Below are 25,467 nucleotides of genomic sequence, written 5' to 3'. Positions count from 1 at the left end.
TTTTGTAAGCTCCTAAAACTACAGAGTGCCTTGGAGAATCCCAGGCTGTGAAATCGCCTTCTTTATTTGTTTTGCGCTGCGGTGGTTGGAAATGCTGCCAGAGAGCAAAGAGAAATGTAGAGAAGACAGCACAAGATGCTATTGGGCACCTTGCAACCTGCGACTGCAGTAGCTGCTGCCAGTGTGCAAACTGCTTTCTATGAAGCAATCCTTCAGAACTTCTCATCACACTTGTTTAGTGGGGTCACAGAGAGGGCTTTCACTGAACACATTCAGATCCTGGGACTGACTTGGCTGAACTGATACTGCAGTTGCCCAGGAAGGACTCCTGCCTCTTCACACCCATTATAGCACTGCATTGCCCAGCACGGGCATATAGGGCAATGTGGCTTTGAGTACATTAGACATAACTTGAGCATTCCCAAGGAACTCCCTAAGCAGCTGTTTGGAAAACAATTCCACAAAAATCTGCTACTGCAGCCATTGCAGACTGATGTACAGGCTTTTCCAGGAAAAGAGGAGAGTGACCGGATCCACCCCACAGGGAGGTCTGCTGCCTGCCTGGGGCTCGGATTAGAGATGCTAAAAAGAAGCTCTCTGAACTGGTGCAGCCGTCTGACTACTACCCACTGCTGGTTTTTCAGGTTGGCAGTGACGAAATTATTACGAGGAACGTAAGGGCAATGAAGAGAGACTACAGGGCCCTGGGACGGCTGGTTAAAGGGTCTGGAGCGCAAGTGGTGTTTGCCTCCATACCTGTTGCAAGCGAGGGTGAAGGGATATATAAGAAGACTCTGCAGGTTAATGTATGGCTACGTGACTGGTGCCAAAGGCAGGGGTTTGGGTTTTTCAGTCACGGGCTGCTGTATGGGACACCTGGTTTGCTGGTGACAGGCGGGATACACCAGTCCCAGAGAAAAAAAAGGGTTTTGGGGCAGGAGTTAGCAGGGCTTATTGACAGGGCTTTAAACTAGTTAGGAAGGGGGGAGGGGATTTAACTGGGCCTGTTGGGGACAAGCCCAAGAGGAACATGCTAGGGATTGAAGGATGGCGGGCTAAGGAGGACTATCAATCTCTTGTTTCACTTGTGGGAAAGGATAGCTCTTTAGACCCTGTCCCGCAGGGGAAAAAGGGTACTAGGACTGGCTCCCTGAAATGCCTGTACACCAATGCACGCAGCATGGGGAATAAACAGGAGGAGTTAGAAGTCTGTGTGCGGGCTAAAGGTTATGATCTAGTGGCGATTACAGAGACATGGTGGGACAGTTCACATGACTGGAATGTGGTCATGGATGGCTATGTCCTTTTTAGGAAAGATAGGTCAGCGAAGCGAGGTGGTGGAGTTGCTCTTTACGTGAGAGAGCAACTAGAATGTATTGAGTTCTGTCCGGGGTCGGATGAGGAGCAAGTGGAATGTCTGTGGGTACGAATCAAGGGGCTGACTGGCACGGGTGATACAGTTGTGGGGGTCTATTACAGACCTCCTGATCAGGACGAAGGAGTTGATGAGGCTTTCTACAGGCAACTGGAAGTAGCCTCGCGACTACATGCCTTAGTCGTCGTGGGGGACTTTAACTACCCCGATATTTGCTGGAAGACTCACACAGCCAGTCATTCACAGTCTAGGAGGTTCCTCGAGTGCATTGATGATAATTTCTTAATGCAAATGGTGGACGTACCAACTAGGGGAGCAGCGCTGCTAGATTTAGTACTCGCCAACAAGGAGGGTTTGGTCGAAGTGGTGACGGTCAATGGCAGCCTTGGCTGCAGTGACCATGAGATGGTGGAGTTTAGGATCCTGTGTGGGAGGAATAGAATACCTAGCAAAGCCACAGTTCTGGATTTCCGAAGGGCCAACTTTGGCCTCTTCAGTCAACTGCTAAGGGAAGTCTCATGGGAAAGTGTACTAGGCGGTAAAGGGGCTCAAGATAGTTGGTTAGCATTCAAGGACCACTTCTTCCAAGCTCAGGATCGGAGCGTCCCAATGAGTAGGAAGTCAAGTAAGGGATCTAGGAGACCGGCGTGGTTAAACAAGGAGCTGCTGGGCAAACTCAAGTGGAAAAGGAGAATCTATGGATTATGGAAGGAGGGGCTGGCCGCTTGGGAGGAATATAGGACAGTTGTTAGAGGATGTAGGGAGGCAATTAGGACAGCTAAGGCCTCCTTGGAACTCAATCTTGCTAGTCGGGTTAAAGACAATAGAAAGGGCTTCTTCAAATACATAGCAAATAAAACTAAAACAAGAGGCAATATAGGCCCACTGCTGAACGAAGTGGGTACCCTGGAGACAGAGGATATAAAGAAGGCAGAGGTGCTGAATGCCTTCTTTGCCTCTGTCTTTACTCCTGCAGACTCTCGCCGAGGGCCCCGGATTTCTATAGCCCCAGAAGGAGTCAGGACAAAGGAGGAGTTTGCTTTGGTAGATGAGGATTGGGTTAGGGATCAGCTATGCAAACTGGACATCTGTAAATCAATGGGTCCGGATGGAATGCACCCACGGGTGCTGAGGGAGCTGGCGGAGGTCATTGCTAGGCCACTTTCCATCATCTTTGGTAAGTCGTGGGAAATGGGCGAGGTGCCTGAGGATTGGCGGATGGCAAAGGTCACACCAATCTATAAGAAGGGCAAGAAGGAGGACCCGGGTAATTATAGACCGGTCAGCCTTACCTCCATCCCTGGAAAGATGATGGAACAACTTATTCTTGACTCCATCACTAGGCATATCAAGGATGAGGGGGTCATTAAGAACAGCCAACATGGTTTTATGAGGGGGAAGTCATGTATGACCAACCTTATAGCCTTCTATGAGGAAGTGACTAGGTGGAGGGATGACGGTAGAGCAGTAGATGTAGTTTTTCTTGATTTCAGTAAGGCATTTGATACTGTCTCCCACAGCATCCTCATAGATAAGCTAAGGAAGTGTGGGCTTGATGATCAAGTAGTGAGGTGGATCGAGAACTGGTTGAAAGGAAGAAGGCAGAGAGTTGTGGTCAATGGCGCAGAATCTAGCTGGAGGTCTGTGACTAGTGGAGTTCCTCAGGGGTCGGTGCTGGGACCGGTGCTGTTTAATATTTTCATCAATGACCTGGATGAGGGAACTGAGTGCACCCTCAGCAAGTTTGCTGATGACACAAAACTGGGAGGAGTGGCTGACACACCAGAGGACTGTGCTGCCATTCAGCGAGACCTGGACAGGCTGGAGAGTTGGGCGGGGAGAAACTTGATGAAATTTAACAAGGGCAAGTGTAGAGTCTTGCATCTGGGGAAGAACAACCCCATGTACCAGTACAGGTTGGGGGTTGACCTGCTGGAAAGTAGTGAAGGGGAAAGGGACCTGGGGGTCCTGGTGGATAGGAGGATGACCATGAGCCAGCAATGTGCTCTTGTGGCCAAGAAGGCAAATGGCATCTTAGGGTGCATTAGAAAGGGAGTGGTTAGTAGGTCAAGAGAGGTTCTCCTCCCCCTCTACTCAGCCTTGGTGAGGCCGCATCTGGAATATTGCGTCCAGTTCTGGGCCCCTCTGTTCAAGAAGGACAGGGAATTGTTTGAAGGAGTCCAGCGCAGAGCCACAAAGATGATGAAGGGAGTGGAACATCTCCCTTATGAGGAGAGGCTGAGGGAGCTGGGTCTCTTTAGCTTGGAGAAGAGGAGACTGAGGGGTGACCTCATCAATGTTTACAAATATGTGAAGGGCAGGTGTCAGGATGATGGAGCTAGGCTTTTTTCAGTGATATCCAGTGATAGGACAAGGGGCAATGGGTGTAAACTGGAGCATAGGAAGTTCCACGTTAACATCAGGAAGAACTTCTTTACTGTAAGAGTGACAGAGCACTGGAACAGGTTGCCCAGGGGGGTTGTGGAGTCTCCTACACTGGAGATATTCAAGGCCCACCTGGACAAGTTCCTGTGTGATGTACTGTAGGTTACCCTGCTCTTGCAGGGGGGTTGGACTAGATGATCTTTTTAGGTCCCTTCCAACCCTTGGGATTCTGTGATTCTGTGATTCTGTGAAAGAAAAGAGGCAACCTAACCTGGATGACACGAATCTTCTCTTTTGGGGTGTTATTGCTCCCCAGATACATAGTAGCTTCCTGTGGATTTAAATTGTGGGGTGCTGCCAAAATACTGCATTTCCTATTCCTCTATCTACAGTACTTTTATAAATCCCAATTGTAAAATAGCTGGACACTTTTCAATTTGTTTGTACTTATCACTGCTAGACAGAAAATATTAATATTTCTATTTTTAAGGATAAAAACAAAGGCCAAGAGGCCCAGCAGTCATCTGAACTGCAGCAACAGTGCTGCCATAGTTGCAATAATCTAAGAATATCAAGTAAGACAAAGTCTGCAGAGAAACCCATTGTGTGACTAGCACAGAGTGGGATTAAAACATGCCTAGGGTGGGAAATTAAGGCATTCACAGCTAATGATTCACATTTGTATAATTACAAGCAGACATGATCTGCGTCATTCATGGTATTTCATCCAGTGCATCCCAGCAATGCCAGCTATGAGACTGGCCCATTTCTGGCAAGGAAAGAGACAACTCACACGTAACAAAACTACAGACTTCAATAGTGCAGCACTAGTCCAGCACATACGTGTCTGTGCGTTATGCAATCCAGCAGCACTTTGTCCTTAGCTGTGTGATAAGGGAGGAATAACCAAAATTCTTTTTCCAACATGTCAAAACCCAGCAAAAGCCTTCTATATCACTTACAGAAATGATGCAGACAACCTCTCTGAGTTGAGTTCTAGGTCCTTTAGGAAAGTAGTCTGCACTGAGATTGAAATGAGGCATTTTACACAGCTGCCTGCATTAAGCAGGGAAGAATCCTGCCCCTTGCACAGAAACAGGTTTTTCAGATGATCTTTTTTAATAATGCCTCAAATTATATTGTGAGAACTCTCTGGGGGCCAAAGGGCTCAAAAGATCATCTAACAAATACCCAAATGAAAGTCTAGCTTCCTGAAATACAATTCTGCATGTGATTCTCATCACTCCTAATGATGGAACTGGGACTTACCTGATTTGAAATCCCCTCCAAGCCAGTGAACACCAGGCCAGGAAACATCTGTTAAGTGTGGTTACTTCCAGCACAGCTGAGATGCTCACTAAGAACCCCCTCATAGTAAATGAAGATGTTGTGAACAGGCAAGACAATATGAACACCACATCCTAAAAAAGATGCCTACACTAGGCCAGAATACACTAGAGATACCTAAAATCAAGGAAAAGAAAACCCTCACCAAAAGTCATTCCCCTGCAATGGCTATCTACCTGTGTAAACCAAAATGGTCTCAGTCTACTTAGTCTTGGTTTTCATGGTAAAGAATAGATATCCATATTGAATCATAATTTTCAAGTTACATCCTTACTAGCTATTTCAGCATGGAGGTAAAAAGATAACAGGGCAGAGGACTGTATGAGCAGTCCTGCTCATGAAATCCAATCCTGTGCTGCAATATACAACTGCATCCTACGCACCCTTTCATAAATGGGGCAAGCTCTGCCATGAAGTCAATAAAACACTCCTTCCTTCAGACCTTCAGAAAGGCTGTTCAGAATCCTCTGATGGTTACAAACTTCCTTTAAAGTCCAGAATTTGGTCTCAGTGCGATTTTATTCTCCTGCGTACACACTGCCAACTTAAACTGGTCTTCCCTGCTGTTTTTGCAATATCTGCATCTTCTGCAGCCCTTCCCAAGCTCACCTCTTCTTATCAGAGGTGGTCATGCATTTGATACCTGCTGTGTCCCTGCTAAATGTCCTAAAATATGGATAACTTCATGGATGATGAATCACATTCCTCACAGGGAATACAGAAACTCCCATCCTGCAGTCCAGGACTGCTGACACTAGGAACAGAAACTGGCACCTACTACCAGCACTAAAAACACAGAGGTTTAATTTGAAAAGAAAGGATCGATTTCACCCATGCATATACACACAGTGTAAGGAATGTGTGCTTGAAGACAAAACAGCATTAAGGCAGATGTTATTGTTTATCAGTGGAAATCTACCTGCTTATGCTGAGCCAGTTATCAATCTCAGCACTCCCATCAGATGTTCTCACTAAGTGACTAATCTATCTGACACATTAAACTACATCTGTGAATAAGCCTCTCTGATCAATACAATTGATAATGGCATTCAAACAGAGATTTATTTCCAGACTACCAAATCGGTGCATTTCCTTATTTCCACTCATTTAATTAGAAAGGAAAACAAATAATTTGTTAAACCTCAAGTGACTTTCTATTTGCCAAAAGGATGTGGAATGTGTAGAAGGCAGCACACCTACCTGGCCATAAATCAAGGTATTACATTACAAATGGCAGGGAATCTCAACTGCTTTCGATTCTCATTCCCTGGGGGGACTGAACTGTATTAAAATTACATTCTTCTTCTGAGATACTGTATTTTCTTTTCGGCAACACTCAGATTAAACTGTCATCACCTTCATACGATTGTGCATCATCAACTTAAATTTCTCCCCTACAAACTTCCCGTTCACCGCTAACCATCAAAATTCAAAGTTTTATTTCGCAGATATGCTCAGCTGCATTTATGGAGTTATGGAGCCCTACTCTAGAAAAACATCTTTTTCCACATACTGGTACTCATATGCTGTATCTTGAACACTCCAAGGGGGAAACACATCTTCAGGCACTCTGAAGTTACCAGCCCACACCATTTTCAAAACAGACTTCACCCATAGTCACTCATCTGAGAGCCAACACTTTAGAGATGCTGGTTTCCTTCTGTTGATTGCAATGGCTGCCATGAGTGTCTAGGTAGGAGTCAGGTATTGAGCTCTTAAACACCTGCTGACATTTTGGAGCAAATGGATGCCAGCTGCTTTCCACACAGTCTGCATTGTAAAATTTGGTTGGACACATGCTGTGCCAACATTAGTTCCACGTTGATGTCATCAGCAACCATTTCTGCCCAGGACATGCAGACACACACAAAGGACATCTGACTAACTTGGGAGTAGCAGGTACTGTCCCCATGGGCAAAAAAACACTTTATAGTGTTCACAACTGCAATTTCTGAATCCATCCCATTTAAATGACTATGGATAGTGACTGGTGGAAATGCAGAATTATCCGAGTCCAATATTTCAGCATTCCATTATGAAAAACAAACTCCAAAGGATTTTTATGTATTTGCTAGTGCTTGGGCATTAAAGGCTTGCAACATAACTGTGGTTTTACAGCAGAATAGGGAAAAATACTTCCAGTGGTTTAATTCAGCAAGAAAAAAAAAGAAAAAAAAAAAAAAAGAAAGCTGTTGTGGATTCAACTTTCCTATGAGAAAAATCATTTTGAAAAGCAGAAAAAATTATTAACATTTCAAGCGTTTATTCTCTTTTCAATGTATGGTATTTAATTGAATTTCTTTAAATATCCACAAAACCAAAATGAAACATTTAGAATGTTTTTAACCACCCTGGTTTCTCCCCTTACTGGATTCCCAGAGAGCATTTCTTTAAGCAGCTCCATTTAACTGCACAGGGACACTTCAAATAGTTTCTGAATCAAAGAAAACCATGCATTAGTAGATAAAAGCAGGGGCCAAAAGCCATCCTTGCATTCAGTGAAGATCCTCCAAGGATCAGCTCAAGCAGGTATCAGCTGCCTAGCCCAATTTCATTGATACCTTGCAGCCTTGGAGCATACCCTTCCTCCTCTGTCTTGCCACCAGGACAGAAACAATTTTGGCATGGGAATCAGAGGGCAGTTCAAGCGAAGGAGAAGGCGGCTGTTAATTTCCCTTGAAGCAAGCCAAAGCCTATGACAACATTAGGCTTTCACTCTCCAGGGAAAAGTTCATTGAGGCACTTCCACTTCAGAGAGATAGATGACTGACTACGATGAAGCACACTGAGACCCCTCAGCCAGGCGTACCAAGCAGGAGGGCAGCAAGGGAATACCAGCAAGCTATTCAAATTGTTGGTTGATTGAATTGTTCTTCAGAAGTACTTACTTATCTTCTTCCTAATGCAAGAGCTCAGCATCAGCTGGAGTGACTGCCCAGCTCCAGCAGCAGAAGGGGTGAGAAGTGGTAAGGCTAGGGCAAATGTGAGGCTGGGTGATGCTGGCTTGCAGGCCAGGGAGAGAAGAGAGAGTCCCCATACCTGAAGTCTGGTTATCCCCAATAAGCTCTGCCAAGCACTGGCTACGTTCCTCTTCAATCTCCTGCATGATGCTGCACTCTGGACGCGTGCTGGACACCTGCAGAAAGGGCAGAGAGGAAGAGAGTGAACTAAACCCAGTTATCTTCAGATATGTGTTCCTGGGGATTCACGGCCATCTGAGCTCTCCTAGGCCACTGCACAATGGGGATAAACATCCAGCCTTATTTTATGTTTGCTTGAGAGAAGGGAACGTAGCCCAGAGCCTGATGAAAAACAGCATTTCCCTCCAAGCCTTCCTTTAAAAAATCAAAACAACCTATTTTTCTCTGATGATCATGAGCAATTTTGCTTCTCTATGCTCCAGGAACCCTGCCTGACTAACCTAACACCAAAAGCTATCTGGGGCAGGAAATGGCAGTTTTAATATTCATGTCAAGAGCAGTGGGATCTATGCTTACATGGTTTGTTCCCTCTGTTCTCATGTGGCCTTCCTCTTGGCTCATGCTAATTCAAAGCAAAACAAAAATAACAAATCAAATAGGAATGATATCTCAGATGCAGATTAGGAGATCAAGGAGGTAAAAAGCAGGGAATTCCCAGTAACAAGATTTTCACCCCCAAGTGGGTTCTCCTCAGTCAGACCTAATTAGGTGGTGTTTGCAATACAACAGTGGCTATAAAATGTTCAGGTAATTAAATGTGGACTTCATACAACATATAATTCATGAACTGTCTTAGTCATAAAATTCGCAAAGGAACCAGGAGCTCACACATAACACAGTGTCCCCTTGTCACCAACACATGTTCAACTCAGAGGGAGCACCTTGCTTCATAGCTATGACAACTACAAGCAAAAATTGAGATCCCATTATGGACTATGCTGCACAAACCCCTGTATCTTTCAAAGAGACTGGAAATAGCATTCAGCAGGGAGAAACCTATTCAGAAACTCAGCTCCAAAGAAATGGTGAGAGGAGAATGATATGAAGAGAACAGAAGTCTTGGCTTGAGTTTACACGATCATTATTAAATGTGATGTAGGAAAAAACATGAACTGGGTGAACTTTAAGGGCATGGGATGAGCCCTTGCCTGCAAGAAGGTTTTGATTCAGTGTTTGCTCTTGCTGGATTTGGGGAAAAAATATAGTTTCATCAGAAAGAGGAAAAGAAAATAGAAAAATAAAGTAAAAAAAAAAAAAGATCTTTTCGTGCCTCATTTCATATCATGTGAGCTACTTCTCTATCCATAAATCTGCCCGACAAGTTTGTAAGACAGAAGGCCCAGAAATCCTCAGAAGGAACAATTCAACATTTTATGTAAACTGCCCTTTGGATTGAAATTATAAAATAATTTAGCATGTTAAATTTATTCTCACCATTTCTTACTAACCCAACCTGCTCTTTTCCCTGTTTCACCCCATGTTTTGTTCAGACTGTACTCTCTTTTAGGTTGGGAAGGGGCCCTGATTAGTAGTGTAGAAACAATTAATTATGTGTTTTTATAGTCAAATTAAAAATTAAAGAAAGAAAAACCAAACCCAACCAACCAAACACAAGGGGTGGGGGTGAGGGAGAAGTTATCTTGGTATTCAAATGTTTCTTTTTCCCAAAAGGAAACATCTTAGGGAATTTTATCTTGGCTAATCTGAAGTACCACAGATTCATTTTGTTTTGATTTACAGTGCTTCTTGCCTTTTTACTTTAACCTTTAAAAAGCGTGAGGGGAAGAGTGAGAGATTTGCAGAACACTTGCTGTAAAGATTGAAACGTTTTCAAAACATTCTGACTTTCTCAAAGGAAAGATTTAACTCTCTGGACTTAAACTATTGCCAAATTCATCTCACATTTACAAAGAACTCAAGTTTTCACTTTGAAAATTAATTCATGCAGGTCCAACTTTGATCAGGGTTGGCAAAGCGCTGTGTACTTGTACAACATATTTTAAATTATTTTTGTGCATTAAATTTTCTACTTAGCCCATTAGCAAGTACTTCACTGCTGCATCTTCCCTTCACTGAAAATGCATGCCTCAATTAGTTGATTGCATATTTACCTCAACAGCCCAACATTTACTTCTAAGTGTTTTATCACCTTTCAGTAAAAAACCGAGGCTGATTCTTCATTAGTATTCTGAAAGGTGGGCTTGTAATAGATTCAGGTACACTTGATTACAGATGGAATTTTTAAAATCTCATCTTTTTTTTAACCAGTCCAAGAGGACAGGCGTCTGTGTTAGGCAAACCACTGGAGAGTGTCTAAAAGCTAAAACATCACAATACAGATAATTATGGCTTTTGTAGTAATGGTGCTGAATTGCCGTGAGCTTTTAAACAAGGAGAATTAAGCAATGGCTCCATTGACTAAAGGAGTGTTTAGGTGCCTGATCCCCACTGATTTCAAGCTAAGCCAGACACTGAGGGGAGATTTAGTCCCCCAAATAGAGGTATCTAACCTCAGCTGAGATGTCCTAAGGTATCCCTCTGGGCCAACAGCTTTCACTCCAGGGGGCATAGGCCTGTGTAATTTGGATGTCTTTCAATCCTCCAAAAGCAACCTCATATACATTAAACTGTCTAAAACAATACTAGATAGTTACAAGCAAACAAACAGTGAGTTTGCAGATGATACCAAGTCAGACAGGAGTGTTGATCTGCTTGAGGGTAGGAAGGCTGGACAGAGGGATCTGGATCGATGGGCTGTGGCCAAAACTATGAGGTTCACCAAGGCAAAGTGCTGGGTCCTGCACCTGGGCCACAACAACCCCATGCAATGCTTCAGGCTTGGGGAAGAGTAGCTGGAAAGCTGCTCATCAGAAAAGGACTTGAGGGTGCTCATTGATGGAGCTGAACATGAGCAGCTTGTGACCAGGCAGCCAAGAAGGCCAGTGGCATCCTAGCCTGTGTCCAGCAGGGGCAGGGAAGTGACAGTCCCCTGTACTCGGCGCTGGTGAGGCTGCATCTCAAGTCCTGTGTTCAGTTCCTGGCCCCTCACTACAAGAGAGACATTGAGGTGCTGGAGTGGACCCAGAGAAGGGCAACAAAGCTGGTGAAGCACAAGTGTGATGAAGAACAGCTGAGGGAACTGGGGGTGTTCAGTCTGGAGAAGAGAAGGGTCAGGGGGGACCTTATCACTCTCTACAACTGCCTGAAAGGAGGTTGTAATGAGGTGGAGGTCAGTCTCTTCTCCCAGTTAACAAGTGATAGGATAAGAGGTAAGGGCCTCAAGCTGCTCCAGGGGAGGAAAAATTCCTTTACTAGAAGGGTTGTAGATGTGGCACTTAGGCACATAGTTTAGTGGTGAACTTTGCAGTATTAGGTTAATGTTTGCACTCAATGACCTTTAAGGTCCTTTCCAACATAAATGATTCTATAAACAAACAAAAGAGGCATATATCTTACCTTCTCTCCCAATAGGACATATCTTCCTTCATTTTAGCCGGGTAAAAGATATATGGTTTAGTCTGAACTTTTGCTGTTCATTCTAGCCCAACAGAGAGCTAGCAAGCATCATCCCTGAAGGCTTTCATCCCACTTCACTGACTGTACTTGGACCAGTTCAAACTAAAACACCTACTATTTAGCTGAAGAAGGTTAGTGATGTGTGAATTTAATGTCTAAAGACCTTTAACAGAATCATCAAGGTCAACAAACAGACTCACATTGGAGGCCTTCTAGTTTATGGCTCATTTTCCATGTTAACTAAACAAGTAAATAAATAACCCAAACAGTCATAACAACAGTCCTCCTACCTCCCTAGTGATAAGGCTAATAACCCTCACACATCACAGCTGTCATTGCCATGGGCTAACAAAGGCCACTGGAATAATAATAAAAAAAATAATCACAGTTTTGGGCATCATTAGGAAACAGAAAAGTGTGTCTTTTTCTTGTTGTCAGGTGATCAGTTCAGCTGGCATGATGCTGTGCAGAGCAACAAGCTCAGCTGCCTTAAGACCCCTGTAGTCTTCCCTGCTAAGGGGGATCTTCACTGGAACGAGAGACTAATAACTCTCCTTCCTTAGTGTATTTCTCCGAGAAAAACTTTACAGAGAGATTGGTACAAACCTTTTTTTTTTTTTTAATTCCCCATCTCTTTTCTTTTTTTTTTTTTTTCCCTTTTTTTTTTTTCTTTTTTTTTTCCCCTCCTGTGTTGTTTTGGGGTTTTTTTTGTTTGCTTTTTTCCCGTGGAAAAGGCAGAGATCTGAGGCTTTGGCAACTTTCCCTGTAGCAGTCACCTGGCCATGCAGACACAGGATTGAGTTTACACTAAGTTCACATTTCCCATCCAAAAAGTGTAGATAAAAGAAAAATATGACCAGCTTTGGTTAGCTCACATGAACATCAGCTAGAGTGAACAGCAATGCAGTTTCCTGGGCATATCCACTGTGGGTGAAGATGAAACTCGGTAAATCCACCGTTGCTAAACCCTCCTGGCATGCCCAAGATGCCATGTATAAACTGTAGTGGGTTTGTCAGGGGTTGTTTTCCCTGCCTACACTCTGAAGCCCTGAGCAGAAAGATGAAGGGAATGTTTTTCTGGATGTGATTTCCTGCAGCTCTGAATTCTACGGCAACTCTCAAGTAGACTTATCCCCAAAGTCTTTATTAATGAGAGTTTTCCTTCCCTCTGGATCCCAGCGATTGTTAGAGGATTACCGTACAGTCTGCTACTGCAAATAAAGCCATTATGTATACTCCTTAATTAAGTACAATTCAAAGGGTTGTTACACTCTGAAGGAGCCACAGAAACATTTAGTCTTATCTATGCCACTAGCAGAGGCAGTCTAACCATAGGCCAACCCCTTTGCTCACATGGCAACACCCCAAAGACAGGTGGGATTCACAGAGAAAACACATCTGCAAGTAGGTAGGAATATAGGCCCACAAGAAGTGCCATAGTACTTCCTCTTCTCCTGAGTCCAGACTGGTCCTGGACTGACCTGAAGCTCACCATATGGAGACTCCAGCAGAGATGGCAACTAGGGTGACCACTGTTATAACAGAATTTGGAGTCAAACAAAGAAGGAATAGAATTGAAATGCCTACAGACGATGAGATCACAGTCCTCACCCATTCCTAATCAGCTTCCAGAGCCTACACAGCAGTGACACATGGGAACACTTGTTACCTGAATGAAAATTTCTTGTACCATTACTACCTTCCCTTACATTCTGTGAAGGTAGTAAAGGTGTAAGATGACAGTATCAGTTTCTATAACTTGACTTCAGTCACTGCTGTAAGTAGAGATGGAGTTTCTTGCTTTGTCCACATTTTTCATGTGGACAGCAAAGGAAATTAAAGGTTTCAGAAGCAGGTCTTATTTCAAGACTCCATAACATAATCTAAAGGAGCTTCTTCTGGCTAGTTGCCAGAAGGGCTCACCATTAATTTCAGTCCAGGGCTTTCATTTATGCTCATTGTTTGTAGGAACACAGGACCAAAAGAACTTCTTTTGCAACAGTCTTGACTTTGATTTCTTTCATAACGTCATTCTGCTCTGTCTTAAAACTAGATTTTCAGTTTCCTTTTCATTCTTTCCTTTTGAACATCCTCAGAAAAATGCAGTTTTATTCCTAAAACCCCTCTGAGGGAGCCAAAAAAAATACTATGAACAAGCACAAGAATGAGCAAAGTGAGTAAACCAAAGGAAGACCCTGAAACACGAGTTTTACTTACACTGATGGGTAACACAGTTTCCAACAATAACACTGTCTAACTTAAAAGCTGCACAAACTCTGGTGGTCATGAGGGAAAAAAAAGAAATCCACAACTTATTTATAGAGTATTACAATTATTTGCTATTCTAAAGGACCTTTGACTACTAACTCAAATCCATGTTACAAATATGTCATGACAGCACGGGGAAGTAAATGCTAGATACCCGTAATATAGACATAAACTGGGAGATAAGAGCAAGTTCAAAACATATCAAACACACTGTGTGGCCTTTGTAAGATCAATAAAGGGGTTGTAAAAAACAACTTTTTTTTTTTTTTTTTTTTAAGCAGAGAAAAGCCATATCCTGCTATGACCTCTACTCACATTGTCAGTACATGAGTACTCTCATGTAAGTGACCCTCAGAGCATGGGTGGCAGCATGTGTCCCTTCAAAACTTTTCCATATAAAAGAGGTCCAGGCAAATACCCAAGTATCCTGACTCTCACTCCGCTGTTCAAACCACTCCATTTTATGCTTCTGCCAAATGTAATCATGCCAATAACAGATCTATCATTTGATGAGAAAAGCAGATGTTTTTTTCCATCTCATCTAAGCAGGCCCTGTTAAACAAAGACAACTCAGCCAAATGAATCCAGCAGCTTGAGGGCGCTGAGATTTAGTCTGATTGTCCCCCTTCTGTGTGAGGGGTTGGAAGATCAAGGAAGCTGCAGAGTGTTTTGCAAAGTGTTTGGAGAACCAGAAGGGAAGGGAAGCTGAGCAGCTGTGTTAACTCCTTAGTGACAAGCTTGTTTATGCCTCTCTTAAAAAGCAGCGCTGAATTAGGGTCTAAAGAAAGAAGTAGCACTTCTATTGCAGAAATACAGGGACACTGCAACACCAACATTAGTGGTGATTAGGCCTACATTTCAGAGTAAAGAACAAAATGTTACAATATCTTTCTTATGATTGAGAAATAAGCAAGGAACTATAGCAATTGCCCCAAGAGTACACAGGGGCAGCAAAGGAAGGGACAAAATGGACTCCACTACCTGACTTTTGTACAAATCGGAGGGCAGCAAAGGAACTTGCAGCTTTCCCTGAACTACAGGTAACTGGTTGCTTTTCATTTCCTTTTACCTTTGGATCTAAGGAGCAGATCCTGGTTGAGGAAAACTCTTGTTCCTTTTCTTAAAGATTGTTCAGAAACTTAACTACTAAACTGATGAAACCTTCGCAGGAAATACACCTACAAAGTGTCTGCTCAGCCAATTACAGAAACAGCAGAGATACAAAGGAAATGCAGACCCAGAACTGCTTGACCCCCAGCACTCAGAAACACGATCTGGGGATCCATGGGCAAAAAGCATGTACATGTAATGTAAACACCTACATTTGTCTACTTTGTATTGATCATCCTTCCTCACCTGAAGAGAGAAGCAGGCACATTTTGGGCATAAATCACTTCAAACTAAAGGGTCTAAAATAAGTTAGAGGAAACTTACCCTTTATGGCTTCATCCAGGGAGCCTTAGACAAGTGGCTGAGGGGTGGATGTCTGGACTGGAAATATCTAAAGTTAAATGAGATAAAACCCACAAACGTAGGCTCATGTCTAATCTGAATGATTCCCCTCCTGAGAGCCCCATCCTTCCCCATGGTGCACCATAAGCAGATGTGAGATGGTATTTGGCAGGATCCCTGTTGAGCAAGGCTAGGAAGTGCTCTAATTGGTTTACAGGTTGTTTTGTTTTCAAGATACATCAACACTGAAATGCTGCTGTTCAGAGAAGGCATTTGGCTTCAGGAGAATATGCAGGTAACCTGTTAAAACTGTACTTAATTGCTGCTCACCCAGCACTGAGTCAGCTCCTGAGTAGCCACTTCTTGACTACTGTGCACAGAAGAAAAGGTCCCTAATTCAATTACAGGCTCAGAAGGGACTAGAAAGCCCTGAGTGGATGTCTCAGCAAAACCTGTGAGCTGGTTGTGCTCACTCCTCTCTTCTCTGTCCTTTGGCAGATCCTAACTCCTGACGAAGCTTCCACCCATCCAGCTTCGATTCTTGCACGGGGCAACCACAGAGGACCCTCAAACAGTCCTGCCTGCTCACCTCTGCATCTCCCGTTCACTCCAACCGTGGGACCAGAGTCTTGCTTTTCTCCTGAAACCAACCCAAGATGTCACAATCCACCAGGTCCACCTGCCAGAACATTGAAGATTTGGAGTGAACTCAGATCTGCTCAGATGGACCCAGAAAATCATAAGTCTTTGGGCCAAGTGTAGAGTAGAGGGGTTTCCCAAATCCAGAGCAATAAAGACTGGCAGTTTGAGGAATGTCCTAGCATTTAAGTGGGCATTTCAGCATGGAGACTGTGACAAAATGAGAGTTTTTTGAAAGAGCTGAAGGAGTGATGTCCCTGTGGTTTCTCCCCTTCCCTTCACATTCCCAATCACCCCCCAGACCTCTAGCACTGCCTGGGAGCTGTGTACATGTCATGTACACAAAACCTTCAGCAAACAGGATCCCACAAGCCTCCTATGAGGCTGGCTTTTGGATGTTATTTATAACCAGGGAGCTGGATAAAGAAAGCTGGATGTTCTCTAGTTCTCAGAAATACTGCAGTCATTTGGTTTGAGGAACAACAGTTTTGGTTAGCAACATGGGCAGCTCCTTTTCTTTCGCTTTCAGGGGAACTGAAAGTTCTGTGTGTGTCTAGAAATCCAGTGTTAATCCAGTGTCACTGCCTCACCAGTAAAGCAAGGGCTTGAGTGACTGACCCCAGGCTTGCCCACCATTCATGCTGAAACCATCACAGCTATGATAAGCTGCAACTTCAGCTAGAGCTTTGGGGCTGTATGGAGAGGATGCATTTCTAGTGCACAGGATTTTCGTTGCAAACTCAGACTTTTGTTTCAGTTTGTTTTGGTTTTGCATGCACTCAGGAAAGGACTGTGAAGAAGACCTGTGAAGACTATCAATTCAATATCTTTTATTAAACCAACATTAGGACCAAATACAACATGATTTTACTACTCATATATCACTTCCCATCCTGAAAAACTGCCCCTAACAGGGCTTGTCTGTGCCACTATTCAAAGCTTTCTATTGAAATCCAGGTACATGCCCAGAACAACCTATAAGCGCATCTCATTTCAGAGAGTTCACCTCAAAAAGCTTGATTACCTACAAGGGATAGTAGCAAAAAAAAAAAAAAAAAAAAAAAAAAAAATTACAAAGATATTAGCAAAAAATGAATTTTATTCAGAGATTGGGAAGAAATGAATCTTCCCTCTTTCAAACAAAGCAGAAGTGATTCAGTCAATAAGGCTCTGGGTGAGGATGTTGTTATGGATTTATAAAGCATTCTTCATAAAGCATCAGAGCTCGCTAAAGAAAGGACTTCAAATCTCACTTTAGGAATATTGGATATAAGGAAAAAAGTAGATGAGATAATTAAGAAGATAAAAACCTAGATGGGAGATTAGGAGTGATCATAACACCTGGGCAGAGTGTCTGATGGCTCTGGAAAGAAAACCATGCTTAGAGCACTGCAGGGAGCAGCAAAACTATGAGCACTGCTAGAAGTCTAGCCTTTGCTGTCAAGACCATATCAACTAAGGAGAACAAGCCTTTCAGCAATAAGAATAAAAAGAGAACAGCAGAGAAAAGAGTGAGATCACTACACAGAGTGCTGAAATTCAAGACAAAACTAATAGCACCCAAAAAAAGGAGAAATCACATGCAGACCCACACCCCACTTCTGTTCACTGGTTTCCTTAAAGAATTGGAAGTAAAAACATAATTTTACTTATACAAAAAGCAATAGTTACACACGGTGAAAGTGATTTAGCTTGAATAACTGAGAACAATGACGGCTGATCTGTGAACGAAAATGAGTGTGTGGAAACTGTTGTACATGAGGGCCTCTCAAAAGAGAACAACATGCTCAGGTTGGATGGTGGGAGTGGTACCATCTGGCTGAAAGTCAACAATGTAATGCTTTTTTATATGTAGGAAAGAGGGGGGAAATAAAAAATTCAGACAGCTATCAGCAAGCTAATCTGAGCACAGAAGGACACATTTTTAACACCACTTGAAGGAAAGAATAATTGAAAGCATGGCAGCAAATGAAGATTTGGATAAAATACAAAATGTGATTTATCCAAAGTAAATCATGGCAACGTAACTGACAGCTTTTTCTGATAAGGTTCCTGGGTGGTTTTGGTTTGTTTTGGTTTTTTGGGTTTTTTTTTTTTTGAGAAAGGAAAATCAGTGGATCTAATGTTTCCTGACTTCAGTAAATAGTCTAATGGCATGCCAAAAGGAATGATGGCCATAATAATAGATACAGGGACTAATATAACAACTGGAAGGAAACAAAGGATGTGGCTAGTGTGACAACTGATGGCTGGGATGAAGGCAGAAATACAGAGCCCTAGGGAGGTCTGCAGTGGTATTAGTTAATTGGCTTTATTAAAGGTGGAATGAAATGCAGTGATAAAAAGAGAATAGGAAGAAGAAGCAACCAACAAAAAGGTCTGTGAGAATCTGAAACCTCTACTGGAAATGACAAGAGCAGAAGGACCTATTAGCTGACTGAACTTGAGGGATGCTCTACTACATAAACCAAAGCTACCCAGATAAAATATTATAGGTAACATACTCTTCTCCCCATGATCTCTGTCTCCAGAAAACACCTTGTGGAGCATTTTCTGAACATCCCCAAAGGTGGCAATGTTCCTTGGTGGCCTCAGTGAGCAGAGTGGTGAAGAATCCATCACATCTGTGCACACATATCTGCAAAGGGCTGATGCAGATACACCCACAGCTAGAGATGGGGAAAAAGACCCTTAAAAAGAGACAGAAGGAGATAATTTAAAAGGATAATGACAATGTCTATGGATTAATTAGGATTAATCAGCCATTTACAGCCACCTTCTCCATGCCTTAGTAGCCTGGAACTTCACATCTGCAGGCTGGTCTTTCCCGGCTCCTCTTCAGCATCCCTTGATGCTGTATGCTTGGTCACATCAGATCAAGAGAGCAGTAATACAAGACAGCTGCCCCAGAAACTGCGGTCCTGAAAGTTAACTGCAGTAAGGCTGGAAAGGCAGGAGGTGGGAAAAAAAGAAAGGGAGGGGAGGGAAAGCAGGTGAAAACCATCAACTAAACCTAACTTAGGTTCTGAGGAAGAAAGTATGAAACCAAGGCAAAAACCATTTTGCTGACTCCCCAAAACTCCTTCAAGTATGCAAACTGAATTAGCTGAAAGCCAGGCAGCAGCATGCAGAACAGCTACAGTATCAGTGACAGGAGCATCTACTTCCACAGCATGCATCCTCAGAAGGGTGAAAAGAGGAAGAAAAAGAAAACTGCTGCGAATAAATCAGCCCTATCTGCTGCTTATTCATCCTTTGTCTTGTGTGTCTTTCAAACATTGAATATAATATGGGATATCAGAAAAGGAGGCTTTCAGGTATCCTTTCGATTTCTCCAGGATTTCAATTACCTTAGGAGACCTTATGAAGTGCAGCGATTTCAGACTGACACTCCCATGCATTCATAAACACGGCTGTGCACAAAGCCAATAACAGGAGTGGTTATTTTTGCTAACATAGCCTACAAATCTCAGTGATTCTCTCTCAGTGCTACTGAGCAATGACTTCTGGTTTTGACAAAATGAATTTGAGATAGTCAGATGCTCTGGCAAGCTGAATGCAAGAGCCTGAGCCCCAGAAAAAGCTCAATCCTTTATTAGTAACACTGGTATCATGCGTATCAGCTAATAACATAATCATGGCCTGCTTAGCTAATTCTCTTCACCTGTAAGCTGGTGGAACTTCGTCCAAAGTAATAGCAAAGTAACATAGCTGTGAGCTACCCCTTACAATTATTGTTTTAACAAACTGGTCAGTAGTAAATTTGGCCAAATTAATATCCCAATATTGCTCAGTGCAAGGATTTAGCAGAGGCATCCTGGTGGCTACAGGAGATCAGGAAGCATCTAGTGCTATTTAATCACAGAATTACAGAAAGGTTGGCTGGAAGGGATCTCTGGAGCACGCCAGTTCAGCCTTCAGCTTGAACTTGGACTAGCACCAACACTTGCTCAGACAGAATTTCTCTAGCCAAGTCTTAAAAACCTCCAAGCATGGAGATTGCACAACCTTTCTGGGTGACTGTTTCATTGCTACACAATCCTTGAGTGTGGAAATCCGTACTATTTGAAAGTGCTCTTCAAGTACCTTTTGAATACAACCTTGGGGATGACATAACTTAAGCTCAAAAGCCATACCACCACCTCTTATGCAGCAAAAGGTCATCTATATAGTTAGGTGTAAACTTTTTCACTTTTAAAAATAATCACCAAGAAATTTGTACTGGAAGTCAGTAGCCTTTTTGCAAGGTAAGTTGTAAAGCACAAACTTCAGTCCAAGCATCTGACTCCATCTGAGAGAGTGATAGATCCTCACATCATGTGCCTCCTGTCCAGCTGCCTTCACCTCTTGTTTGCAACAACTTCATGTTAGTGATGTCTCACTGGGTACTTCAGCAGCAACCAGTGTGAGACCTTCACCTGCCATCCCCACCCAACAGCACTGTCTTGTTAGGGTATAATTCAGGATGCAACTGGAAATAAAGATGTCACTTGCTAAACCATCCATATGTACAATGGATGACTAACAATGATTACAGACAAGTGTATCCACCCCAGGATGATATATCTCACCACTTCAAGAAGCTCTGGATGTATGTAGAGATAAATATACAAGCAGATTTAAAATCCCATTAAAAGCACCCCTGCAATAGCTCAAGCTGCCATCAAAGTTTCTAGACACAAAATGCCGTAGTGGAAATAATCACAAAACCCAAGCCATAATAAAGCAATTAAGATGCATGATTAAAAAATAGAAATAAAAACAATTAAAAAATACACCTTCCCTTCAAAGTTTTATCTTGAGCAAACTCTTCTTGGCCACACTACAAGCTCCTGGAAGTCACGGGCTTCTGCAGAAGGCATCCACCACACTAACAATTCAAGCATGGACACACAACAAACATATTCCAAGAATTTTCTAAAAACATTAACTGACACAAGCCCAGCCGAGCTTTTAAGCTTGCTATCCAAGTCATATGAATGAGAATATATTCTATAAACACATATGTTTCTCTACAAACAGTGATAGGAAACACAAGATCCCTATTTGCATGTATTCTACTTACTGAAAGCTTAACATAAGACATGTTTCTTTTTCTTCTTTGGTATTATTACTTGTACTAACCATAAAATTATTAATGAAACAGCATTTAAATTGTTCATAACAACATTAAAACTATCTCCCCATGAAATGAATGAACTTCCTCTCTTGGATCCTCTCCAAACTGTGGGAAATTTCATTGCACTGATTATAATGTTTATTAAAAGTTGATTTTTGAGTAAAATACTGTTGTAGTAAATTAATTCCTGCACTTATGTCCTCTTCTCTGTTGATCCTTTATAATTTTCCAGGGAAAGTGTGCCTACACTTACAAAATGTCACACAGATGACATCTCTTTATCCCACCTCCAACTTCTGATCTGTATCTTTCAGAAAGCATCTCCAGCATGTTGTGGTACACTATTCAAATATCCCCACGCATCCCCAGATTATGCTCCTGTTGTAAAACCTGTCTTCACTCCATTTGTGATCTGGGCATCCTAGAACCAGGTACCAGTTTGACGATGGGTTACCTCCTTCACCAGCCTGGTTGCCTTGTTTGCACACAGTACTGTGAGAGAGGTCATGGTTATTCTGGAAGGATGGGCCAGGCAGCCAAAGACATAATGATCCAAGCCAAGCATTATTTCCCAATCCAAATGATTAACTTTGAATAAAGCCTAATCTCAGCTCAACTGTGAAATAAAAAAGAAATCAGAAGTAAAAATAAGTAACTAAACCAACAACACAAGCCCAGCAGTATTTACTAAACAGAAGAGAAATGCAGCTAAAGACGTAAACGGTGCATCATGAAGCTTAAAAGCATTATAAGGGAACCTCAAGAGATCAGGAAAATTTGCAGCTGGTAGGAGCAATTGCTTAATATGAATTTACTATTTTTGGGGGAGAAGGGGTGTCTGGTTGGGTTTGGGTCTTATTTTGTTGGGGCTTTTTGGTGGGGTTTTTAATTGTGTTTTTTTTTTTAAACAAAAGCACTACAAAGTCTTACAGATGGTGCAGTCCAATAGAGGAAAGGTCAATGTGGATCTGTATTTGGAAGCAGCAGAGCAATGTGCATGTCTCTGATGATGGTGATTAAGCTTTCTCCAGTCCCTTAATAACAAAGGCAGACATTAAACAACATCTAAGAGAGATAAACATCTTAAATCAGCAGGCCTAGATAACTTGCACCTAAGAGCACTTTATAATAGCTGGCTGAGAAGGCCTATTTGAATACAGCCAAATAAAAAAGCTGCACTCAAGAAAGAACAGATTCACTACAGACCTCCAGTATGGAGCCTGAATTCTCGAAATGAAGTAATGTGGTGGAGAATTTGGGTATTAAATAAAGTAAATAGTTTAGTGTGAATGCCCAATAAGTGCTGCTGAGAAAAGGCTAACACAACTGTTTGCTGTATAAACTGAACAGCCAGGAAGAACAAGAATATAATACTCTTTTTCTACATGGTATTGGGAAGAGCTGTGCTGTGACACTAGCGTCAAGCATTTCAAAAGGACCATAATGACCAAGGTAAGGTGTGGAAGGAAGCATAAAAGCAATTAGAGGAGCTCTGCATCCTTCTAGAGCAAGACCCAGATGCCCCCAATATAACTTTATCCCAGTAGACACTGGACACCTATGTTTAAGCAACTCAATCAGGAGTTCAGTGGCTTCAGAGGTACTCTGTGATACGGCAGTTCAAATTAGCAGAGTAAAGCATGATGAGGTGCAAAGTGGAAACCTATGCAAGTTTGTAACTCTCTCCAGGGTATCTACAGTAACAGCTAGAGCAACAGGAAATAGATGTTCTGAGTTTCCATCTCAGTTCCTGAAGAGTTTAACAAAGTTCAAGTTATGCTTTATCAGAAACAGGTTGCTGGACTCAACTTACTGGAGGTAACTGGTGAAAATCAGTTGCTTTCCATAATGAGCCAAATAAAATAATCCACCCTTCCCATTAGGGACTACTCTAATCTTAATATAGCTACAACTGCACAGACTTCCTGGGTTTCTCATGTCAGATCTTGGCCAAGGCACTGAGAAGTTACATTCTATTTGGAATTTTCTCAACTAGCTGCTGGCGTCTCATCATGGAAGCCCACTTGGTCTTGCAGCTCTATGTTTGGAACAAAAATACATACAAATAATGAAGCTTCAGTAATGTCCTGAACTTCAAGAGGATGAAATGCTGTGCATAAGTCCTTACAAACTCCACTTTAGGTGCACCCCTGTTTAATTAAAGCTGTTTTGCTAGAAAAAGTCCAATCAAGGTCTAAATAACCACTAAAGCTCCAGTGACCATAATAAAATTACTTAATATGCAAACCACTCCCACTTGGGGACATTTTTACAGGACAAAAGGAGGGTCTGCATCTAGTTCTTACTAAGAGATGAAGGATGCTAGAAGTTTAGCTGTCATTTCCATAACACCTTCTCTGTTCCACTGTATGGGAGAAAAAATTATAGAACCATAGATTGGTTTGGGTTGGAAGGGATCCTAAACATCATTTAGTTCTAAGCCCCCTGCCATGGGCAGGGACACCAGACTAGATTGCTCAAAGCCCCATCCAACCTGGCCTTGAACACTGACAGGGATGGGCAGCCACAGCTTCTCAGGGCAACCTGTGCCAGTGCCTCACCCCATCACCAGTGCCTCTTCCTAATAGCTAATCTAAAACTCCCCTTTGTCAGTTTAAAGCCATTCCCCGTTGACCTGTCCTTGTCAAAAGTCCCTCTCCAGCCTTCTTGTTGGCCCCTTTAGGCACTGGAAGCTGCTCTACAATCTCCCTGGAGCCTTCTCTTCTCCAGACTGAACAAATCCAGCCCTCTCAGCCTGTCTCCACAGGAGAGATGCTCCAGCCCTATGATCATCTCCAAAGCCTCTTCTGGACTCGTTCCAACAAATCCATGTCCTTCTTATATTTGGCATCCCAGAGCTCAAAACAGGGGGCCCATATCTGAACACAGAAATCCATCTTGAACAAAGGAACTGTCCTGCTGTTTCACGGAAGAGACACCATTCTTTCTTTTCTTTGCTATCTTCTGGTCTTCAAAGCAAAAGCATCCATGCCATCACTTCCGGGTTTGTTGGACCCTACACACCGAAGCTTGCAGTACTGAGCCAGGGACACAATGAACTCTGACTGCATCTGCCAATTACAAATTTGGATGTACTTCACCTAATGAAATCTAATAGATTGTGAAACTCCTATGACTGCAGATGTGCTCTGAGACAGTGTTTTAAAACACTTCCTGTCTTAGGTGCACATCCATATAAAGTAGGGTTGCAGTGTACATGGCTTATCAGACTCATTTGGGTGTTAATCTGGGAACACGGACCCAGAACACATCTGCAGTGCTTCACAACCCAATTTTTTTACTCTTCCTGTGAAGAGTTGAACCTTTTCCTTGAGGGTCAGCTATGGTCAGAGCTGAAAATACACCTCAGTGTCACAAGCTCATACTGCCATGGCAGGGTTTGCTTCAGCTAGGGAAGATCTTCAAGACGAGGTATTGAAGCCTATTGCCAAGAGGCCTTATGCCTGAGGGCAGGAGTCTTTAAGAAGCTATTCCCATCTCCATAGCCTAAAAGCTAGACAAGTGAAAGATGAGGATATTCTGTTTAGCAGCCCGTACCTGCCCACCTCAATAAAAAATTGTGTTCACCATCATCTGATTATTGCCCCTAACTTCCCTTCAGTGTTTCCTGCCCCAAAGCGTTGCTTCCTGCCCAGAATATCCTATTCCCAGTCCTGCACACATTATTGAGAAGCATTATTTGTATATGAGAATTTATGGCACTTTGACATAGCACAAAGCTGAAATGCTTTTAAATTGCAGCAAAACTGGCACAAGGATAGAGCTGTGCCTTGTGCTCCCCTCATAGGTTATCAAACTAGGAGTAATTCTGAGAGAAAAGTGGCTTCTCCAAGTGTGGAAATACAGCTTTGTTGTCTTTCTTTAATTCCTAAATTTCCAGGCTTGGGATCAAGAGAATCACACAGCAGACACTGCAGTGGCACAGAGTGATGAAAGAGAAGAAGCAACAAAGCCTAAAATCAAATCTTAGTACCTTATTATGAGACATATGTTTTAATATAAGGCCTATTATTTCAGTAATCGTAGCTGTGTTTACTGTCACTTGTCACTTGATATGCTTTACATGCTCACAAGACCACAGGCAAGGAGGGAGTGCTCTTCCTCCACAGCTTTGGCAACCTGGGCAATAAGCCATCCACTGCTGCACACTCCCAGCATGCCTGTCCATCTACTTATCCAAAACTGAGCTTTGCAAGGTGCTTTAGGAAAATTAAATTCAACAATCCTGCTCCATTTAGTTACAGCGACACTCCAGACTATAATATGGACTGGAAATAATCCCGTGGCTGAATAAATGAAACAAAAAAATAAACCTTAAAAAAATAAATTGGCAAGACATTGGAGAGTCCTGGATGGAGTTTATA

The 25,467-nt window shown here is 42.6% G+C and overlaps 1 protein-coding gene across 3 annotated transcripts in view; it reads right to left on the bottom strand.

The window, feature by feature from the left end:
• The window catches only part of LOC136008111 (vasoactive intestinal polypeptide receptor), a 116,913-nt gene that overhangs the window by 75,147 nt on the left and 16,299 nt on the right, over nucleotides 1–25,467 (bottom strand). Inside the window, exons 2-3 of one of the 3 annotated variants that reach the window (XM_065666910.1) lie at nucleotides 15,914–16,003; nucleotides 8,147–8,243 (exon numbers count right to left, since the gene is read on the bottom strand). In XM_065666910.1, coding sequence (XP_065522982.1) covers nucleotides 8,147–8,213 — 67 coding nt within the window. In that variant the 5' untranslated portion in view covers nucleotides 8,214–8,243; nucleotides 15,914–16,003. Of the gene's footprint in view, nucleotides 1–8,146; nucleotides 8,244–15,306; nucleotides 15,373–15,913; nucleotides 16,004–25,467 lie in introns of those variants that run through there. The other 2 variants (XM_065666911.1, XM_065666909.1) reach the window with 2 other exon arrangements.

This window comes from Lathamus discolor, chromosome 2, assembly GCF_037157495.1.
Source record: "Lathamus discolor isolate bLatDis1 chromosome 2, bLatDis1.hap1, whole genome shotgun sequence".
Classification (NCBI taxonomy): Eukaryota; Metazoa; Chordata; class Aves; order Psittaciformes; family Psittacidae; genus Lathamus; species Lathamus discolor.
Note: the sequence above shows the minus strand (reverse complement) of the source record. Positions and strands in the feature narration are given on the sequence as shown.